Raw genomic sequence first — 19177 nt, 5'->3', positions numbered from 1 at the left:
CGTTGCGATACTGATTCAGTGGAGCTTCTGTCCATTTGTTTCTGTATTTGTTTTCGATTTTTCGTTAGTTAGATAGTTTTACCTACACGTTTGGCATCCACCAATTCGAAACGAATGATAAAATGACGAACATTAAAAATTACTTTGATAGTTAAATCGTTAAAAGTGTTAAATAGTAAAACAATGGCGAATACAAAGATATCTACTGTGAAAGAGGATGATCTCCTTGAATGTTATCTTTATCCAAAAATTTGTTACACGAAATCATCAGAAACGATAACAGAGGAAATACTTTTACAAGAAATTACAAAATTCAATAATGAAATTGCACCATACGTTCAAGATTACATTTGGCATAGCGATACTTTAATTTTCCATCCTCGAACAAAACAAGCATTGATACTAGAAAAACTTATTGAGAATTCGACAAGCATTGAAGGTAATTTTACCTGTTATTTTACTTTTAAATACTTTTTAAATACTTTTGAACACAGTAATTATATTAGTATGTTACTTTTTGTATCTTTGTTATAGAATCTGATATACTGCCTCACATTTATGTATCTCTGCACTTTGACGAAGATATAAGTGACGAATGGTTTGTAGTATTTTTAATATTTAAACTTACACAGACTTTTGACGGATTAATCACAAAACTAGTAGATTCCGATGGTGAATTTCTATTAATCGAAGCGGCAAATGTTTTGCCTCCATGGGCTAACCCTGAAACATGTGAAAATCATACGTTTATTCGTAATGGAGAATTGCATATCGTTCGTGAAAAATATAAAAGTTTATCCGATGTATTAAATAATATACAGGAAAGTCCATACTTGTCCAAAGCATCTGACAAAGTTCAAGATGTTTTAAAGAAACGAATTAGTATTTATCCAAATGAGATTAAAAAAAGGCATCACAAAGCTAGAGTCTTTTTACCAGAGAAAGCAGTTTCAATACTCCATCAACAACCAGGACTTATTGCACCAGCCATTAGATCTATTTGTCATTCGGATCCACTTGAGAGAAAGGTAAAGATTCGTTATTACTTATATCCATATACAATTAAAATTTAATTTATTTCTATAGTGTATATTTTTTATGTACCATAGGTCTGTCGTGCAATGAGGTATTTTCCCCCTGAACAGCGTATCATGGTTAATTTAAAAATGACTAAATGCTTATATGCAATGGCAATTCACTGTCGATATACAGGAGACCCAAGAACAGGCTGGAACATACCGCCGATAACCTGTTCAAAGTATAATGCTCATACGCTTGGTGTTAAAATAGCATGTGGTTTAGAAATGTTAGTTGCTCGTGCTCATGAAGAACGTAGAAGAAGAGTTAAAGAAACAAGTAATGATTCTGAGAAATTAAAAGCAAATGAATATGCTCTAAATGCGTATTTAACACGTTTAGAAACTAGTGGCTACTTTAGAAATCTATTGAAAGGCAGTCAAGATTATGAAAAACTTCTAAACGCAGCAAAAGACTATTATTTACAACATTTAAATTCATTTAATTCCGCAATAAATGTTACTAAAAGTAAAAGTGACGCTGAAAAAGTCTTAGAAGCATGGGAAAGCATACAATCCAATGACATTGAACTGCATGGTAATTTCGTTAAAACTAGTATTCGTAAAATTTAATTTATGTTCGATTATTGTTTCATATTATATTTTCTATGTAGCTCAAGATGAAGGTACATTAAGCCCTGCAGATAGCGATAGTTGGTTAAACGTGGATCCGGTACAGTTACAATTGTATTTAGACGAACAGTGGGGAAATGTTAAAAATAAAAAACAGGGACAAGAACCATTGACTCTCAAAGAGAAAGTACAATCGTTCTTCAACCACTCTAGCAATATTGATGGTGTACAATTTTTAGAGTATGTTATTTATATTATAATTTTAATAATATTAAAATATTATACAAAGTGTGATTTATATGTTCCTTTTGTAGAGACCATTCTATGGAAGCTGACATAATGCATGATCCAGAAGATAATGGAAAAGTTGAATTCGACGCGGATATATTTGATTGCACATTACGAGGTATATTAGATTTAGCTGTTCCAGGAAGCGAAGGAGAATTCGAAGGGAGTTCAGAAGGATCCTTGGGTGAAGATGACGAATATACAGGTGGCGAAATGGATAAGTATATGCGATTGTTGAATTCGGAATTACAATCTGAAATGGTAAAAGATGAAAATTTTGAAACGCATAAAAGATCTGACACGATAGAAGAAAATTTAATAAAGAGTATCAAAGAAGAAGCAGGTGGTTCAGGACCAATTGGAAATATGATAGGTGGGTCCGTTCGACGGCTTATGCATTTACAATTACAATCGCCGACCACGGTACCACCTGATTTACAAAGTTAATAACATTGATTATAAAGAATAATTTTTATTAAAATGCATTAACAACGGTCGATAGACCGGAACTCTTGAAGAATTATTGTATGTAAAACTCCAAGTACTTAGTATTTTAGGGAAAGAAAAAAATATACATATGTATATATGCGATACATTAATAATTTAAACATTCCTTTATAAGCAACTAAACGATATTAGATTTATTATATGCCACTTTGCATTACTTTTAGAAATAACAATGATAAAAAAGTTAATATTCTGTTGGTACGCACAATTCTTTTTTACATTAACGTTTAGTTCATATAAGTATATTTAATCAGGATTCTGAATATTACAATAATGTATAAGTACATATACTTACTTAAGTATGTACATAAAAATGAATAAAATATCTCACGATATATTTGTAATTATTTCAATTTATTAGCAATAACAAAGTTAATTCATTATTTGAATGGTAAATTTAACCATGCTGGTATTTTGTTTTTGTTTTCACTTAATGATTTACTACCAGTATTCGCATTACTCGCTCTAACTGATTTACGATTTTCAGTATCAATAATGTCTACATCTTCATTAATTACTTGACTTTCTTCGTTTCGCATCGACATTCTGCAAATAAATAATTACGATAAATACAATAACATTTTTATTATAAATGCGTAACATCATTAACTACTTGCCTAACTTTAGCAACCTGTATTTCAACTTCTTTAGGGTCTGTCAATTTTTCTTTTATATCAGATCGAAGAGTTGACTGCCCAGAATAATAAACAATAGCTGAAGGTACCAAGTTTTCATTGATTAAACGTGCGTTACTATTTAAAACACGCTTTGGCGGAGTAGTAACTATGAAGGAGTAAAGCATACATTGAATTACTTTAACGATATTTAAATTTTTTATAACAAATACTGATTACTACTATTACTTACAAATTATAAAGTCACCATTTGGATCAGCCAAGTAGCTTTTTACAAAATCTTTTATCGCTTGTACAGTTTCCACTGGCCGGAATAAGCCTTGAAGGATAAACTGATCTGGAAATTGTATGCGAATTATCGTATAACGATACTTGTTTAATTGACTTAAGATTCTTTTGTCTTGATCTAATTGTCGTTGAGTATTTGTTATCAGAGGTGCTTCCTCTAGTTGTTCTCTACGACGTTTAGCATCTCTTAATAGTACTTTTGCATCATCAACTGTTAAATCGTAAAAATCGTCTGGTAATTCATCTTTAGGTATCGATTGAATTATAGCATGATTGAATACCAAAGCATTTCTCTCGCCTAACTATAATAAAGAGCTATAAATAACATACATATATGTTTAAAATTTATGTGTTTTATATAAGTAAATCTTACAAACTCTATTTCATTTATATCTGTTACTTCATTCTTGGTTGGTGGTTTGGATAAAATTTGACCTTTAGTCATAGTGTAGCCTTTACTAGTTGATGGCATTGGCTGATTTTCTTCTGTTGCAAGAATTCTATTTTCTTTATCTAATGTTATTAATTCTTTTGTTTTAACTTCTACACTCTTAGAACAATCTTCTTTTGGTCTATGTATTTCCATTTTCGAGAGAATTGCAGAATTCGATGATACTTTATTAGACTGTGTTGCTAGAGAAGTTTGGCAGTTTACTTTTTGAGGATCTCGATATATTAAGCGTAATACAGCTTTACCACTAGTTAGTCCTAATGATTTTAATGTTGTAGTCTTCAGAGTTTCTATTCCATAAACCTATAAAACAATTATGCAATGTAATCAATAAGCATTGAGTCTTATTTAATGCAAAGGATTCATATTTTTATACCTCACGATGCATATATGTTAAAACAGTTCTTTCAAGATCCTGATCAAGGGACATATGTTGTAAAATTTTGATTAATGTTGTATTAGGTTCAAAATCACCCATTAATCGTTCTCCATTTTCTAATTGCACACCTATTGTAACAGTCGATATGGAACGTGTTTTTGTACAAGGTATCATTTCTAATTGTGCATTGTTCGGTAGTCCAGTAAACCGTAATATCGTATTAGGATCCAACACACGGTTGAAGTGTCTAGAAGACAGATGAAATATTAAAAATTTGTTGTATGTAGTTTTGTATCTTACATTTATTTATTTTTTAGAATATACATACTTGACATCATAATCATCTGCATTGAAACCATGTTTTTTGCAGACATCTTCTAGAACCTACGTGTAACATTTTGGACTTGACGTAAGAAAATTGTAATAATTATAACTACGTTCGTATAATCGTTAGCATGCACGCAAAATCTTACTTGTAGTATCGTAGTGTTTGGTGTAACTTTGACGTTTTGTCGGCGACCGTTCGGCGTGAGGACGATGACACTTCCAATCATAGTTGTAATTGGTTGTAATATGTTGAAATTCCACTTGTTTATGGAAACTAATTTAATAAGAAAATTAATGTTATGTGGATTTGTGTTTTTAAAGAATAGGGAAATCACAGAGTATGTTTACATGCAAGTAACGGTTGAGTTACAAACATGCCGAGGTATATTGAGGTTATGGATTAATTCTTGTCCTTTAGGAGAAAGTCATCAACTTTGATACCAACCAATGACCTCGTCTTTTTCAAGTCAACCTTTTGGTCAGTTTTGGTTGATGCTGGAGCTGATCAGAGCTGATGACTTTCTCCTACATGCTCCTATGCTAAGTACTAAAGTACTGAATGGCAAAAATGAGTGATCATCAATGAACAATGATCTGCATCAGTGATGGACATTCGTGGGATTTTTCATTCGAGGTATTCCTTTCTGCGCATGCGTAAGCTAACGTCACAGCTACATGTCGTCTGTCACCATACATGTATCCGAACCGCCAAAGGAGGTGCATTTAAGGGGCCTGTGCAATTTTCCCCGCGTTTTTAACGGACAAATTAAGTACAAGAGTGTTAGTGTTCGTGAGTGTAATATTAGGGAAAATTAAAAAGAAAATGGATAATGAACCACAGCCGTACACGTCAGGAATCATAGAGGAAAAGAAGAGGAGATTATACAGGATGTCCCAAAAATGTTGTAACACCTTAAAAGAGGTGGTTCGGGAGGTGATTTGAAACAACTTTTTCCTTAGCAAAAATGTTGTCCGACACTTCGTTGAGGAGATATTAACGGAAAACACTGACCAATCAGAGCGCGAGTATGCCGGTGGAACGCTCGCGATAACGTAGGCTACGCACTTCCCGACCAATCAGAGTGCGAGTATGCCAATGGAGCGCCCGCTGATTGGTCAGTGCTTTCCGTTAATATCTCCTCAACGAAGCCTCGGACAACATTTTTGCTAAGGAAAACGTTGTTTCAAATCACCTTCCGAACAACCTCTTTCAAGGTGTTACAACATTTTTGGGACACCCTGTATTTTGTTCCTTACTGGGATCTAATGGTACCCTAAATTCTAAGTAAGTGTATACAGCAGTGAGGACTGCAACGCTCGGTCCAATGCGCATGATCAGGAAAAATTTCCGAATGTCCATCACTGGTTACAAAGATTCTTGCCGTTTACGGGGAAGTTAACTAGATACAGATAAATGCGCAGAATACCGCTATTCGCATGACAGCGCGCTGTTAACCTTTTTAAATACCTAACTTATGCGTATCATGTTATAATTATACATTTTGAACATGACAATGATTTTTCACGTTCCTCTAACACTAAGCTAAAAGAGAAAAGAAGCACCCAGAATTGGCAACTTCTCCTTTAATGCTAAGCTTAAATAAAACGCAGAATGACACAGCATAGTTGAGCATTGTGTGTAAACAATGCAAAACAGTTACTACGTCACATGTGCGTTGTAATTTTATATTGTTTATACTAAAGTGTAGAGAAAAAGTGTACAGAGCTCTGCTATATTGCGTCATTTTTGTGGTTAATGTACCAATAGTCTAAACAGCGAAAATTCATTTGACTTAGATCTCCTATTTCTCACTGGAAATTGAAATATTCGAATATTTTCTGCTTTTTGAATTTCGCTCTTATATAAATGTTGTTATCACGTGTTCTTTAAGGTACGTTTGCGACAGCGCAACAGAAAATAACTATACCGATCATCTACAAAAATAACTTTAAATAGCTCGATCGATTTGGATTGTAACAACACTCGCAAAACAAGAGTAAATGAGGTTAAATGTTATTTTTATGCAGGAATATCAATGTTTTTGTACGGTCTCAAAATAAGTTTTAGAACTTTGTCCGAAATACGAAGTGTAGGATGGAGAATTTTTGGTTAGAGTAATATTGTGAAATTTCATCGAGGAAGAAAGCTGACGGTAAAAGTGTTTTTATACGACGTTTGTTGTACTCGAAGAACATTTAACGAAATGGAAACTGTCAGTTCGAACGAGGACGATGTAGTAGAATTGTCAGAGTCACTAATAACACGAGTTTATTATGCTGCCAAAGATGGTATGGCTATCGCACTTTATGATCTTCTCAGTAATAAACCCATCGAACAAGTTAATGAGCTGATTAATCAAAGAGTATACGAGGAAGATGGGCAACAATGTACACTTTTAATAACAGCTGCACGAAATGGCCATGACAAAGTAGTTAAAATATTGCTTGATAAGTTCAAGCCCGACTTAGAACAAGAGGGAACAGTTAAATTTGACGGATGTGTTGTTGAAAAGGCGAGTGCTCTTTGGTGTGCTGCTGCCGCAGGACACTTACCAGTTGTTAAAAGTTTAGTAAAAGCGGGTGCAGATGTCAACCATCCGACTGGAAGTCAGTCTACGCCATTGACAACAGCTTGTTCAGATGGACGGTTAGATATAGTTAAATATTTAGCAGAACATAATGCAAATATAAATATTTCGAATCATGTGAATAATACGTGTCTAATGATTGCTGCACTTAAAGGTCATGCAGAAGTAGTAAGTATCGTTATGATTTTAATAATCTGAATTGTTAAAATGATGTAATTAATCTAAGCACGTTTAATTTTATTTTATATCATAACAGGTGAGATATCTGTTAAAAAAAGGTGCAGATCCAAATGAGAAGGCAGATTGCGGTGCTACAGCATTACACTTAGCTGCTGAATCTGGACATACTATTATAGTAGCTCAATTATTGGTATACGGGGCAAGAATGTCAGTAGATGCTAGAGGTATGACACCACTAATAGTAGCAGCAGAACGTATGAGAGCCGATGTTGTTGAATGGTTTATACGAAAAGCAGAAGTATCTAAAGAAGAAACAATTGAGGCATACGAACTTCTTGGCGCTTCTTATGGTAGTAGTGTCTATGTAAGCAATGATTCTTTAGTAGAAGCATATAAATATTTCTGGAAAGCAATGGAACTTAGGTGTGTATACAGAATTAATCTTTTTAAATGAGAATATCTATATATTCTCGATATTTATAAATAGCAATGAGACTAATACCGAAAATACTATTCTGTTAAATAAAATATTGATCATCTTGAAATTTTAAAAGAATAGATTGCAATGAAAATTTGGTCTTGTTACAATATTTACCCTAGATGATTTTATTTAATCTTAAATAGATTTTCATATACCTATTACTAACAAATGTTCAGGTACTACCATTTACATGATCCACCTTGAATATTGCATCATAAAATAAAAACTAATTTTTCGTTTGGAGAGTCAACTGAATAATTTTCTGGATGCTACAGGTTTAGTGATCCTAAAAACATTATCTATAAAAAATTAGGTGAACCAGTGAAGGCATACGATAACTGGAGAGAATGCGAAACATTAGAAAATCTGAAAAGTGTTATGAATAATCAAAATGCTTTTCATATGGAATCATTGGCTATTAGGGAGAGAATCCTAGGTTTGTAGCCTATTTTTATAAGTGGTAGCGAGAAAGTACAGAAAATAGTATAGTTTTTGATTTTACAATGTTTGACTTTAGGGCCGCATAATCCAAGAGTACCAAATCAAATAATATTCAGAGGAGCAGTATTCGGAGACCAAGGAAAGCACGACAGATGTATAGATTTGTGGCTTCATGCTCTGTATTTAAAACAATTAAATAATGTAACAGTTGTTAAAGATCTCCTTAGGTTTGCAAGGGTATCGTTTTCTAATACTTACAAATTAAACAATATTTTTAAAGAATCTTTAACTTATTATTTGTTTTTCATTGTGACTTATTTTTTATTTAAATGTCGTTCATAGGTATTTTCACAAATGATACATGCTGGAGTGGATATCGATTTTTCTCAGGTTTTAAGTGTTTTAGAGGCTTTTGTAACCGAACTTAGTCGTAATAAATCTAAAATTAATTATCCTGTTTCTGAAGAAGATGTAGAATATATTGTGAGTTTTAACAGAAATTTTATTTTTGTTATTAAATAATCGATCAAATTCATAATTATTTAATGATTTTTTTTTACGTTGTAAAATACAGAGAGAAATGGAATCAAACATTAAAAGTACACTGTATATATTACAAATATTAACAAAACTTTTAACGATGGATGGAAGTAGATACGCGGAACGGGATAAAGATAAAGCACATTGTCTAGTTCATAAACTCTGTGTCTTACAATTAAATTTGGAAGATGGACAAACATTACTACATCTTGCTGTAAATGAGACTCCTGTCAAGGATTCGGTTGTCTGCAAGTCAGTTTGTATATCAAATTTTTACTTTCATACTTTTTAACAATATAATTTTTTAAATAATTCTTTTACAGATTTCCTTGTGCCGCAACGGCAAAACTACTTGTGCGGTGTGGGGCTGATGTAAATGCCATGGATAATGAAAGAAATACACCATTACATGTAATTGTTGGTTGTATAAAAACAATTAGGTACAATTTGATAATAATCTGTTTGCTCGTATTAGTTACATTTTTGTATTTTTAAGAAAAACTACAACGACACTGTTTAATAAGTTATACAATTATACATTCAAATATTTACAGTGATTTCGAAACTCTGTATACAATTATCATGGAACTTATAGAAGCTGGAGCACATATGGACACTATAAATAGTAGAGGTCAGACTCCGTACTATGCTGCCATAACAGGTACAATATTTATATTCAAGTTCTAAAACTACTTTAGCTGTTGAACGTTTTATATTATTAATTAAAGCAAACATTATTAATCTGTGTTGTTTTTCGTATATGTAGGTGAGGTAGAATCAATACTACGGACTCAAACAAAATTGTCATTGAAATGTATAGCTGCAAGAGCTGTAAAAACTTACAATTTGTCTTATTGCGAACGAGTACCACGTTCTTTGGAGAGCTTTATTGAACTGCATGGACCTGGACTTAATTAGGGTTAAAATTACTACAGAAGAATATCATTTTTGATAAATGAATTGCACACGTAATTAAGTAAAAATTATAAGGTTAACTAATAGGTTTCAAATAATAAATAATTGGAGTTATTTATTTTTTATGTGATATTTTGTAGGAATCTTGATTTGCCAAAATCGTGATATAATTATTTGGATGAAGCTGCATAATAATAGTTTTGTTTATTTATTAAGGGTGGAATTTTTTACTAAAAGCACAAAAAATTGCGTTATAGTATTTTAACCCTCAAATGATGTTGCGACTTTATATATAAATGTATACATAAATGGTGTTTTGGGGTTAAAAGTAACGCCAATATAAAAGGTACTTGAAAATTTAATCTATTTTAATTTGGAACGATAAAGAATGACTAATATTTAAAATTCTCTAAGTACAGTCATCTTTCGCTTGCCAATTAAAGCTTTTTTTCCATTGCAAAGCCGAAAGGAACTCCACCCTACGTTTTTTTTCTTCAGCGCAAGAAACCCGACGACTTGAAAACTGGCTAATTGAACCTGGAAGCTGGTGCTGCGCACTCGTTTGTGTTACAGCTACCGATCTAAACTAAAAACTTGTATATTTTTCGTTGTTCCTTCATGACAGTATTATCAATAGGTTGGTGAAACTTTCGTGAGAAAAGTAAATCCATATACGATCTTATTCTGATTGATTTTTCGGAAACGATTCGAATAAATTATGACCAGAAATAGTTGGAACGAGATCTTGTTTTAGGGCGAGTTCCTCAACTTCTGGAGTTTCTTCTTCAGTTGACGCCTGGCAGATCCAAGTTTTTCGTTGTAAAACGGATTACCGTATTAGTAGAAAACATTAGTAGAAAACACCCTACAACGCCATTTACGGGTCAAGAACAAATAAGTTATTAAAAACATAATTAATTGTGTGATAATTATTTTGAAACGTAAAACTTACTTTGTTCGAAACAAATGTTATCAATTGAAGTCAGTGTTTAACTAAGCGATTAACTAATACTTTGTTGTTATAATTTTAAAATTGAATTTATTTGATTATTTTATATATTAATGTATGAATTTAATGACTGAAACAAATTGTAATTACCAGTGTCTGTTAATTTGTTAACTTAATTATGTAAAGGCTATATTAAATAGCTATGAAGATATCAACTATAGTAAACGATTGATTTTTTCGATAACTGGCATTTTTATTTAATTAAATTATCTTAGATTTTATTACATACATCATTTTTCTAACTAACTTCACTATAATCAAAGCATTATTTCATAGTGATTCAAAAATTCAAAATTCGCAGCATCTCTTTGTAGAGGAGAAGGGGTAGGAGGTCCCTAGTTGTCCCTAGCTAGTGAACTTCCCCAAAGACGGTATGATTTTTTCCATCGTACACTTTCAGCTATATTCAAGAATAATAAAGACAGAAAACGATAGCAAGTTTATCTTTTCAGATCATTTCAGAGTTCATGATCAATTTGGAAGAGATTCGTGCTTGCTGGCACTTGCTGGTGCTTGCACTTATTATATTATTGCTTACTATCTAATTGTTTAATGTTCGATGTGGAATAATAAATGTTAGGGGTAAGATAACACTTATTTAACATTATATTTCTTTCTTGTTATTATTATTAAACTTTGATGTACTTTCATTGTTGATAGTTTATTGCTGTAAAAATGAGTAATTCATTTTTCTGTTATTTACATGTTTACAAATATTCAGTTTACGACCTTGCATATGTACCTGCATATATATATTGCAATTAATGTTAGTCAGTTAAAAAATAACATAAACAGAATAACCATGTAATATTTTTATTTACTGTATAAAAATATAACATTATGAATATTAATGAATACTCCAGTCTTAATTATTATTTTAATAATGAATAATTGGTAAGTTTTAGATTAATTAGTTAAAGTAAAGCACAAAATGGCTCCAGTCCCTTTGGAAGATCATCAAACTCCGGTTACCAACAATATTCCACAAGAAGGGAATCGTGGCGGTTCTATTTCCCTTGGGATGCTTATTGATTTTATCATACAACGAACTTATCATGAACTTACAGTTTTAGCTGAATTGTAAGTAGATTTATATTATTAACATACTGCTGCACTGTTAAAATCAATGTATATTATAATGTATAATATAAATTGATGATTGAAAATGTAATGTATGTATATGTTTACAGATTGCCTAGAAAAACTGACATGGAACGTAAAATAGAGATATACAACTTCTCAGCTAGAACTAGGCAATTATATGTACGATTACTAGCATTGGTTAAATGGGCTAACAGTGCTTCCAAAGTTGACAAATCTGCGGTACTTTGAAAATTAATATTATTTTATTTACATTCATATTGCCCCAGTACTTTTATATGATTGTTACATTATTGAATGACTAAAAAGAAGTTTCATTGACAGCATATAATGGCTTTCTTGGATAAGCAGTCATTGCTTTTTGTCGATACAGCTGATATGCTTGCACGAATGGCTCGAGAAACATTAGTACATGCCAGGTTACCTAATTTCCATATTCCTGCTGCTGTAGAAGTTTTGACAACTGGAACGTATAGTCGTCTGCCGGCGTGCATAAGAGTAATTTGAGTTTATCAATATTTATTATTATATCAACAACAATTTTTTAATTAACGTTAACAGAACTTGTACAATTTTTTTTTTTATTAGGAAAGAATTGTTCCTCCAGATCCAATTACACCTGCAGAAAAAAGAAGTACACTTCAGAGACTAAATCAAGTTATTCAACATAGATTAGTAACTGGAAATTTGCTTCCACAAATGCGTAACTTGAAAATTGAAGCAGGAAGAGTAACATTCCTTGTGGAGCAAGAATTTTCAGTATCGCTTACAGTTATGGGAGATGGTCCAACTGTGCCCTGGAGATTACTAGAATTGGAAATTTTGGTTTCAGACAGAGAAACAGGAGATGGGAAAGCTTTAGTCCATCCACTGCAAACACGCTATGTGCATCAAGTATTACTGTTTTCCTAAATTACTATGTCGTTAAATGGCTTTCCTCTGTTATTTACTGTTGAAACGAATAATTTTAATTTCAAGGTAGTACAATCAAGATTGGCAGACAGTTCAAATCCATTATCAGAAGTTTATCACATTTTGCATTATTTCTGCCAATCGCTTCAGTTGGAAGTACTCTATTCCCAAACACTGAGATTAATACGAGACAGGTTGGACGATCACATTCACGTAGACGAATATACTCCCGGAAAATGTCTTTCCGTGTCATATTGGAGAGAGCTAACTAATAAAGATCCTCGATCAGAATTGGGATACAAGCTTACAGTACAGGTTGATCAACATGATCCAGCTAGATCTCTTGCAATTGTACATGTTCCATCTTTAGGTAATAAAGAAAGCGAGATAGCAGACAGGGCAATTAGATCTGACCAGTTATCGATGGAATGTTTGTTGGTGCATACAATTTATGTACGCACTAGAAGTAGGCTATTAGATTTGAAACAAGAGTTACAGACAATGTTGAAAGATGTCGAATGTACTTTAGCTGGATCACCTGCAATTCTTTCTGTTCCAATTTTGCAACCTTGTTTAAGAGCAGAGCATCTTTTGGTTACTGTCGATACTCATACAGGAATGTTACAATGTCATGTACCTCAGTACAAGGCGCCTTTAGTTCCTGAATTAACAGCTGCCTTAAATGGTGACCATTCTCGTCTTCCTACTTTGATATCAGAGCTCAGGTGAGTCTTTCTTCGATTTAACTTAACTTTATCATATACTCTTCCCTTTTATCGTTTCTTCATATATTGCTTTACTTTATTATACACTGCAGATTTTGGATAACACAAAGGAGATGCGAGAAAACATTGCAACATCTTCCAGCAACTTCTCACGAGCGTTTGCCAGTCCTCCATCATCCTGATCATCCAATGGCTAAAATTAGTAGACATCGCATGTTTGTTCAACTTCATCGGCATCCTACAGTGATCTTGATAGTGGCATTCAAAGAAAAAGAAACTTCACTGTGCGAGATTGAATGCTCGTTTCATCTTGCTGTGGTAAAGCACAGTTCGGTTGAGGATGATCTTCAGGATGATAGTATCGAAACAGAGATTCCAAAGATGTATTTAAAGGTTCAAAGTCTAATTGAATTTGATACTTTCGTGATAACCCATGGCCCTTTCACCAGCGTTGATAGTGGTCAGTTTATTTTACGTGTTATAATTATATTAAACTGTTGTATTACCATTTTATTTTACATAATGGACAAAATGAGAAACATTAGTCAATATCTCACAGAATCTACCGAAACCAGCAGTATTAAACGCAGAAGTACTGGACCTAGCGGAAGGACTGACGCCAGTGCTACATTACAAAACAGAAGATCGAAGCAGCCTGCATACTTTATTCCGGAGCTAGCACACGTTGTTGCTCTTTGCGATGAAAGAATACCTTTTGTAACGCTAGCACAAGAATTGACTAGGAGAGACATAGCTCACCAAGGACTTCAAGTCGAAGCAAATGCTACTGCATTGGTTTTAAAATTAGTTCAATTACCTGCTCCTTCTACTGCGATAAGTTTCGACTGTGCGTGGCATGCACTTCTTAAAAGATTGCTCAGCGTTTCAATCAGAGTACAAGGTAAAGGTATGGCCAAAACATGGATGGCTGAGTTTGTGTTTTATGGTAGCCCTCTGTCTAGTAGTCATCCAAAGGAACAAGGTAATATCATCGAACAATTTTTAAAATTTATTCGTTTAATTTATTTAAGTGGTTTAAATGTAAATTACTTGCATGACTTATATTAGGGCTACGTAGACCTGTATATTTCCAATACGAAATGGGAACAGCAGATACTGTATCGCGCACAGTAGATGCGTTGCTAAATGATTGGGCACAGATTGTACATCTCTATTCTATAGTACATGATTTAGCAGAATATTTTAAGATGGGTAAGTTTTATAACTTCATTGAAAATATATGTTTATGTCAACAATATATAAAGTAATAACGATTTACTTCATTTTTTTTTTTTTGGTATAACTCAGAGAAGTACAGTTTACGCAATATGATTAGTATAAAATCATACAACTATAGTAAATTAGTCTTAGCCTATGGTCCCAACCGCGGAGCCACTGTTACTGTACAATGGAATACAAACGACAAAACATTTAAGTTAATATTTGGGAAAAGTAAGTATCATTTTATAAGTACGTTATTAATGAACTACTTTTGCAATAAGTTAGAAATATATTTTTGTGAATACACAGGTCCAACGAGCACTATAACTAACGCTCATTCGATTATGAAGGAACAACTTGAGGCTCATTTGAATAGGCATAGAAATTTAGCACAGCTTGCACACATTCTTCACGAAACGCTTCAACCTCTTACATCGATCAGTAAATTACCCACTATCCCACAACTTTGCGTTTACAATTCGGTATGACTTTAAATTTAATTGGTTTCTCAACACTCATTTTCAATCGATAAATCTATAACTTTGTGAGATTTTATATTATATTTATATTTTACTTTATTACAGCGACCTCAAGTACCAGTACAAACCTTTACCATTATGCCACAGTGCGTAACTTTGGTTAGAATTGCATATCAGGGTATGTACTGTTTGGAATTGCGTTTACGAGGTGGCGGATTGGTGAGCCTAAGAGACGGAGCATACAGTCGTTTTGATAGGAGTTACGTTGTAGATGAATTTACCCCAACACAAGGCCTCAAGGTGAAAATTATAGAAATTTCTATTTGTTGTAAAATAAAAAAGAATTATGCATATTTTATTTTCTATAATTTATGTGTGCATTTATATTATTGCATAGGCATTTTTATCGAAATATGTGGACGAAAGTGCAGTATTCCGTAGAAGATCTCAGTCGGAGGATGACAATCCCCCATCTCCTGTAACAATGGATAGCGATGGTGGTAGTGGAAGTGGGAATGTAGGTTTCCTGAGCCACCATAGAAGTGGACCGCAATCACCTGCACAACAACGAGATGGTTTAAGATTTCATCCGCCACTTACTCCACCTTCTGGTAGTAATCCTCACACACCAGCCAGCCCTCACACTACTAATATATCACAGGTAGCATCTTATATTCATCATTTAGGACTATATACGTATTTACGTAATTCACATCGAATATTAATTTCTGAAACACGTTGTTATGATTTCGTGTCTATACAATTTTTAGACAAATCAACACCAGAGTTTTGGAAGTAGTCCAGCCACGTCTTTCAATTTGGCTTCGCCACCATCTCTTCCACCTAACACACCTAATATGCTGCCACATCCTTCGCCGGGTTCTGGATTGGTTGCCAATAGTCCTCTGAATCCAATGCATGTTCCTAGTCCAGCTGGCTTGATGCCTACATCATCGCCTGGACCTTGTAGTAGCGTTCAAGTTGGTCACTCACCTGCAGGATCTTTTATGCAAACTGGTAAGTATCAAATAAATATATGTAAATATGCAATTCATTTGGTATTTTCGTACTAATTTAGTTATTTATTTAGGACACATAGACGGAAGTCCTTTCCCATCTACACAGAGTATGGCATCACCAGCAGCATCAAATTGGCCGGGATCGCCCAATGTACCTAGGCCATCTCCTGCACGTCCTGCGCAGAGTCCAGGGCATGCTGCTCTACATAGCCCTCAAGCTTCTGATCATAAAGCAGGAACACATATTTCGAGAGTACTTCCACAACGTTCCTGGGCTGGCGCTGTACCTACTCTACTTACTCATGAAGCTTTAGAACTACTTTGTTGTCCTTCGCCACACCCTTCTGGCCTTCCTGGGCCAGATCTTTCTCCACTAGAAAGATTCTTAGGATGTATTTACATGCGAAGACAGTTCCAACGATTCATACAAACCGATGATTGTGTACGAATTCTAATTTCAATTTATTTATATTTATTTATATGTAAATGAAAATATTCATTGCTATTATTATAAACAATTTTTACAGTTAACTGCAATCAACAGCACCGAACCAGGAATTGTACAGTTCAAGGTGGAAAGCCTGCAATGCCGAGTTGGTTTGAATCCACAACATTTGCAATCCCTTCATATAAAAGTACAACCTCTTCCAGAGCATAAAGATCAATGGACACTAGAAGAGTTACAAGTATGATTCATAATCTGTATTTTAATCTTGTTATTTTTTAAATTTCTTTTCCCTAATTTTTTTTTTTTTTTGTATAGATTATAGAGAAATTTTTTGACACAAGAGCAGCAGCTCCACCATATAAACCAAACACACTTTCTGGCTTTGGTAGAATGTTGAATGTACCATTTAACGTTCTAAAAGATTTTGTACAAATTATGAAATTGGAATTAGTACCTGGATTAGTACAACAGCAGCAACTTAAATGGAACGTGCAATGGTGTTTAAGGATTCCTCCTTCTGGTACTCCAATTGTACCGACTGGTATGGCAGCCGTGCTTGTTTGCAGGAATAAAATCCTTTTCTTTGTAAGTATATTTAGTAATGCTTATCACGATCTCAATCTTCGTATACTGTAGTTTAACCACTTAAACTTGTTATTTGTTAGTTACAAATAACAAGGATTGGATTACCATACCAGGGAGAGACACCTTCTCTGGTTTTACCGTTAGTTTACGATGTTAGCACGAACGTAACACAGTTGGCCGAGAAACGAGATCCTAGTCCAGCTTCTGCAATGGCTGCTGCATCCCTTCAATTAAAGAGATTTGCTGAATACGGTGCAAATCAATCCGAATGTTCTCTTTTTCCTGCTGTTAGGGACTTGTTAGCTAATTTGACTCTTCCATCAGAGCCACCAGTTATGTCTCAAGTAAGTGGATATTTATGTAAATAATATATTTGCAAAATATATGCAACGCAACAAATGTGCATGGAAAATGGTATCTATAGGTAGTTCCATCACCAGCTGGAGGACAGGTAACACCAACGCAGCAAATTCAAAGTCCTGCAATGCAATTGCATTCCCCTATGGCTGGAAATCAAGGCCCTTCGCAAGGTCCTTACGGGATCCAAGGTATGCCACCAATGGGAATAATGGGTGGACCACCTCAATAGGACACACTTTACTCTCCTAGTCCCCTCTGTTTACCAACTCAATCAACATGGATGAACTAAGTTGTATCATAATGTCTGCTCTACATGTGCGTTTTCTTATTCAATGAACCATTTCGGGGAATTTTAGGAGAGTTGTTTCGAGAGAACGTTTGTTTTGGAAAAACCTTCTCATAAACTCTGCCATTGTAAAGATTGTAGCTAAAATTTTGTTCATACGAATTTGTACACATCACAGAAACAGTGTTATAGGATAATTTAAGGATAGACGGACCCAGCTTCGTCTTTAGGTAAGTGTAATTTATTAACTGAATAAAATTTACTTTTAATACAATCCATCTATCCTTTAATTATCTTGTATTTTTATATAAACCTGTATTCATAAAATTGACCGTAAGAAGAGTCGTATTACACATTATTTCAGAGTACAAATTTTACATTGCGTCGGTGAATAAACTTTCTAAAATTTCTTAGAATCAATCTCACATATTTAGTTTACTAAGATCATTATAATTAAATTTTCTAATTTGGTACAGTTATGATTCATACCTAGGATAAGTAAATATTTTTTTATTCTAAATAATGACTGTGATACTATTCCTTTTCGACTATTTTGGTCGGTTATGTTATATTCAATTTCCCATTGACTAAATCCGTCCTATTTTACTTGATTTTAAAACGAACACTGGGTAGACCAAACACAGAGCAAAGTAGGAGCTACCACAGGAAAGAAAAATTTACGTACTTTTTTTTTTCTTTGGTTGAGTTACTTCTCGACAGCTTTGACCAACCAAAATAGTTGAAATACATCTTAGTTGAAGCGAAGATTAAGTGAATTCTATGATTAGACTTAAATTTATAACTAAATGTTATACAAAGTTGAAAAATACAAAAATTATAGCATAGTCAAAGATTAGGAAGAACAAGTACGATGTATAAAGTAATTAGATTGAAATCAGATCAAGATCAAAGATGACTTTCCTTTTCCTTTCGCATTGAAGTGTGAGGCCAGACAAATTTATTAATAAATAATCATCCCATTTCAAGAATATTCAAAGTGCTAAGTGATTTTTGTACATTTTGTAACATATTCTGTGTATGTAATTGAATTACATATTGTAATAATAGGTCGATTTTTATTTTAGTACTGTAGGTTTTACTTGATAAATATATATGATACAGTTTCCTATCGTAACAAATTTAATTAACTAAGCTTTAGTTCGATTAACCGTTTAACAATCAATCGTTAAACTTTTATTAATATTCGTTAAATCAACTGTTTATAACTACTCTTCGACTTTAAGAATAAAGACCATACTTACTACTTCAAAACGGTGCCTTCATTCTTCCCCGAGTTCTCATGCTCTATAGACTTTTAGATTAAAACCAGAAGGGAAAACGGGGGTAAAACAAAATTCCAAGT

At 33.4% G+C, this 19177-nt stretch overlaps 4 protein-coding genes across 13 annotated transcripts; 3 read left to right on the top strand and 1 right to left on the bottom strand.

The window, feature by feature from the left end:
* Positions 1–12: 12 nt before the first annotated feature.
* Positions 13–2779, top strand: LOC128879075 (protein ecdysoneless). Its single transcript, XM_054127902.1, has 5 exons — positions 13–439; positions 535–1028; positions 1110–1614; positions 1691–1889; positions 1964–2779. The coding sequence occupies exons 1-5, from the start codon at positions 184–186 to the stop codon at positions 2382–2384; spliced, it is 1875 nt and encodes a 624-aa protein (XP_053983877.1). The 5' UTR covers positions 13–183; the 3' UTR covers positions 2385–2779.
* LOC128879076 (tether containing UBX domain for GLUT4) lies at positions 2417–5128 on the bottom strand. 3 transcript variants are annotated; one of them, XM_054127904.1, is made up of 8 exons: positions 4970–5128; positions 4671–4798; positions 4526–4581; positions 4195–4444; positions 3741–4121; positions 3312–3669; positions 3062–3227; positions 2417–2990 (listed from the first exon to the last, which is right to left on the bottom strand). In XM_054127904.1, exons 2-8 carry the CDS (start codon positions 4749–4751, stop codon positions 2825–2827), a joined length of 1458 nt encoding a protein of 485 aa, XP_053983879.1. In that variant the 5' UTR covers positions 4752–4798; positions 4970–5128; the 3' UTR covers positions 2417–2824. The 3 variants fall into 3 exon arrangements, with proteins under 3 accessions (XP_053983879.1, XP_053983878.1, XP_053983880.1); XM_054127903.1 differs by having other exon boundaries at positions 4873–5117; XM_054127905.1 differs by having other exon boundaries at positions 4899–5116.
* Positions 5129–6269: 1141 nt separating this feature from the next.
* LOC128879074 (protein fem-1 homolog B) lies at positions 6270–10862 on the top strand. 6 transcript variants are annotated; one of them, XM_054127896.1, is made up of 12 exons: positions 6270–6416; positions 6553–7280; positions 7369–7715; positions 8049–8209; positions 8291–8451; positions 8557–8697; positions 8789–9006; positions 9078–9194; positions 9309–9415; positions 9521–9722; positions 9810–10015; positions 10168–10862. In XM_054127896.1, exons 2-10 carry the CDS (start codon positions 6729–6731, stop codon positions 9670–9672), a joined length of 1956 nt encoding a protein of 651 aa, XP_053983871.1. In that variant the 5' UTR covers positions 6270–6416; positions 6553–6728; the 3' UTR covers positions 9673–9722; positions 9810–10015; positions 10168–10862. The 6 variants fall into 6 exon arrangements, with proteins under 6 accessions (XP_053983871.1, XP_053983874.1, XP_053983875.1 ...); XM_054127898.1 differs by lacking the exon at positions 6270–6416 and having other exon boundaries at positions 6440–7280; positions 10168–10306; positions 10424–10862; XM_054127899.1 differs by lacking the exon at positions 6270–6416 and having other exon boundaries at positions 6439–7280; positions 9521–9730.
* A 237-nt stretch (positions 10863–11099) lies between these two features.
* On the top strand, positions 11100–19080 carry LOC128878397 (mediator of RNA polymerase II transcription subunit 14). 3 transcript variants are annotated; one of them, XM_054126555.1, is made up of 19 exons: positions 11100–11260; positions 11578–11758; positions 11869–12001; positions 12104–12277; positions 12368–12673; positions 12758–13416; positions 13509–13876; positions 13976–14398; positions 14485–14628; positions 14725–14868; positions 14947–15119; positions 15222–15416; positions 15514–15777; positions 15887–16133; positions 16207–16577; positions 16663–16821; positions 16899–17168; positions 17249–17512; positions 17593–19080. In XM_054126555.1, exons 2-19 carry the CDS (start codon positions 11610–11612, stop codon positions 17755–17757), a joined length of 4608 nt encoding a protein of 1535 aa, XP_053982530.1. In that variant the 5' UTR covers positions 11100–11260; positions 11578–11609; the 3' UTR covers positions 17758–19080. The 3 variants fall into 3 exon arrangements, with proteins under 3 accessions (XP_053982530.1, XP_053982531.1, XP_053982532.1); XM_054126556.1 differs by having other exon boundaries at positions 11104–11260; positions 11584–11758; XM_054126557.1 differs by lacking the exons at positions 11100–11260; positions 11578–11758 and having other exon boundaries at positions 11887–12001; positions 12153–12277.
* Positions 19081–19177: the final 97 nt, after the last annotated feature.

Source organism: Hylaeus volcanicus, chromosome 6, assembly GCF_026283585.1.
Source record: "Hylaeus volcanicus isolate JK05 chromosome 6, UHH_iyHylVolc1.0_haploid, whole genome shotgun sequence".
Classification (NCBI taxonomy): Eukaryota; Metazoa; Arthropoda; class Insecta; order Hymenoptera; family Colletidae; genus Hylaeus; species Hylaeus volcanicus.
Note: the sequence above shows the minus strand (reverse complement) of the source record. Positions and strands in the feature narration are given on the sequence as shown.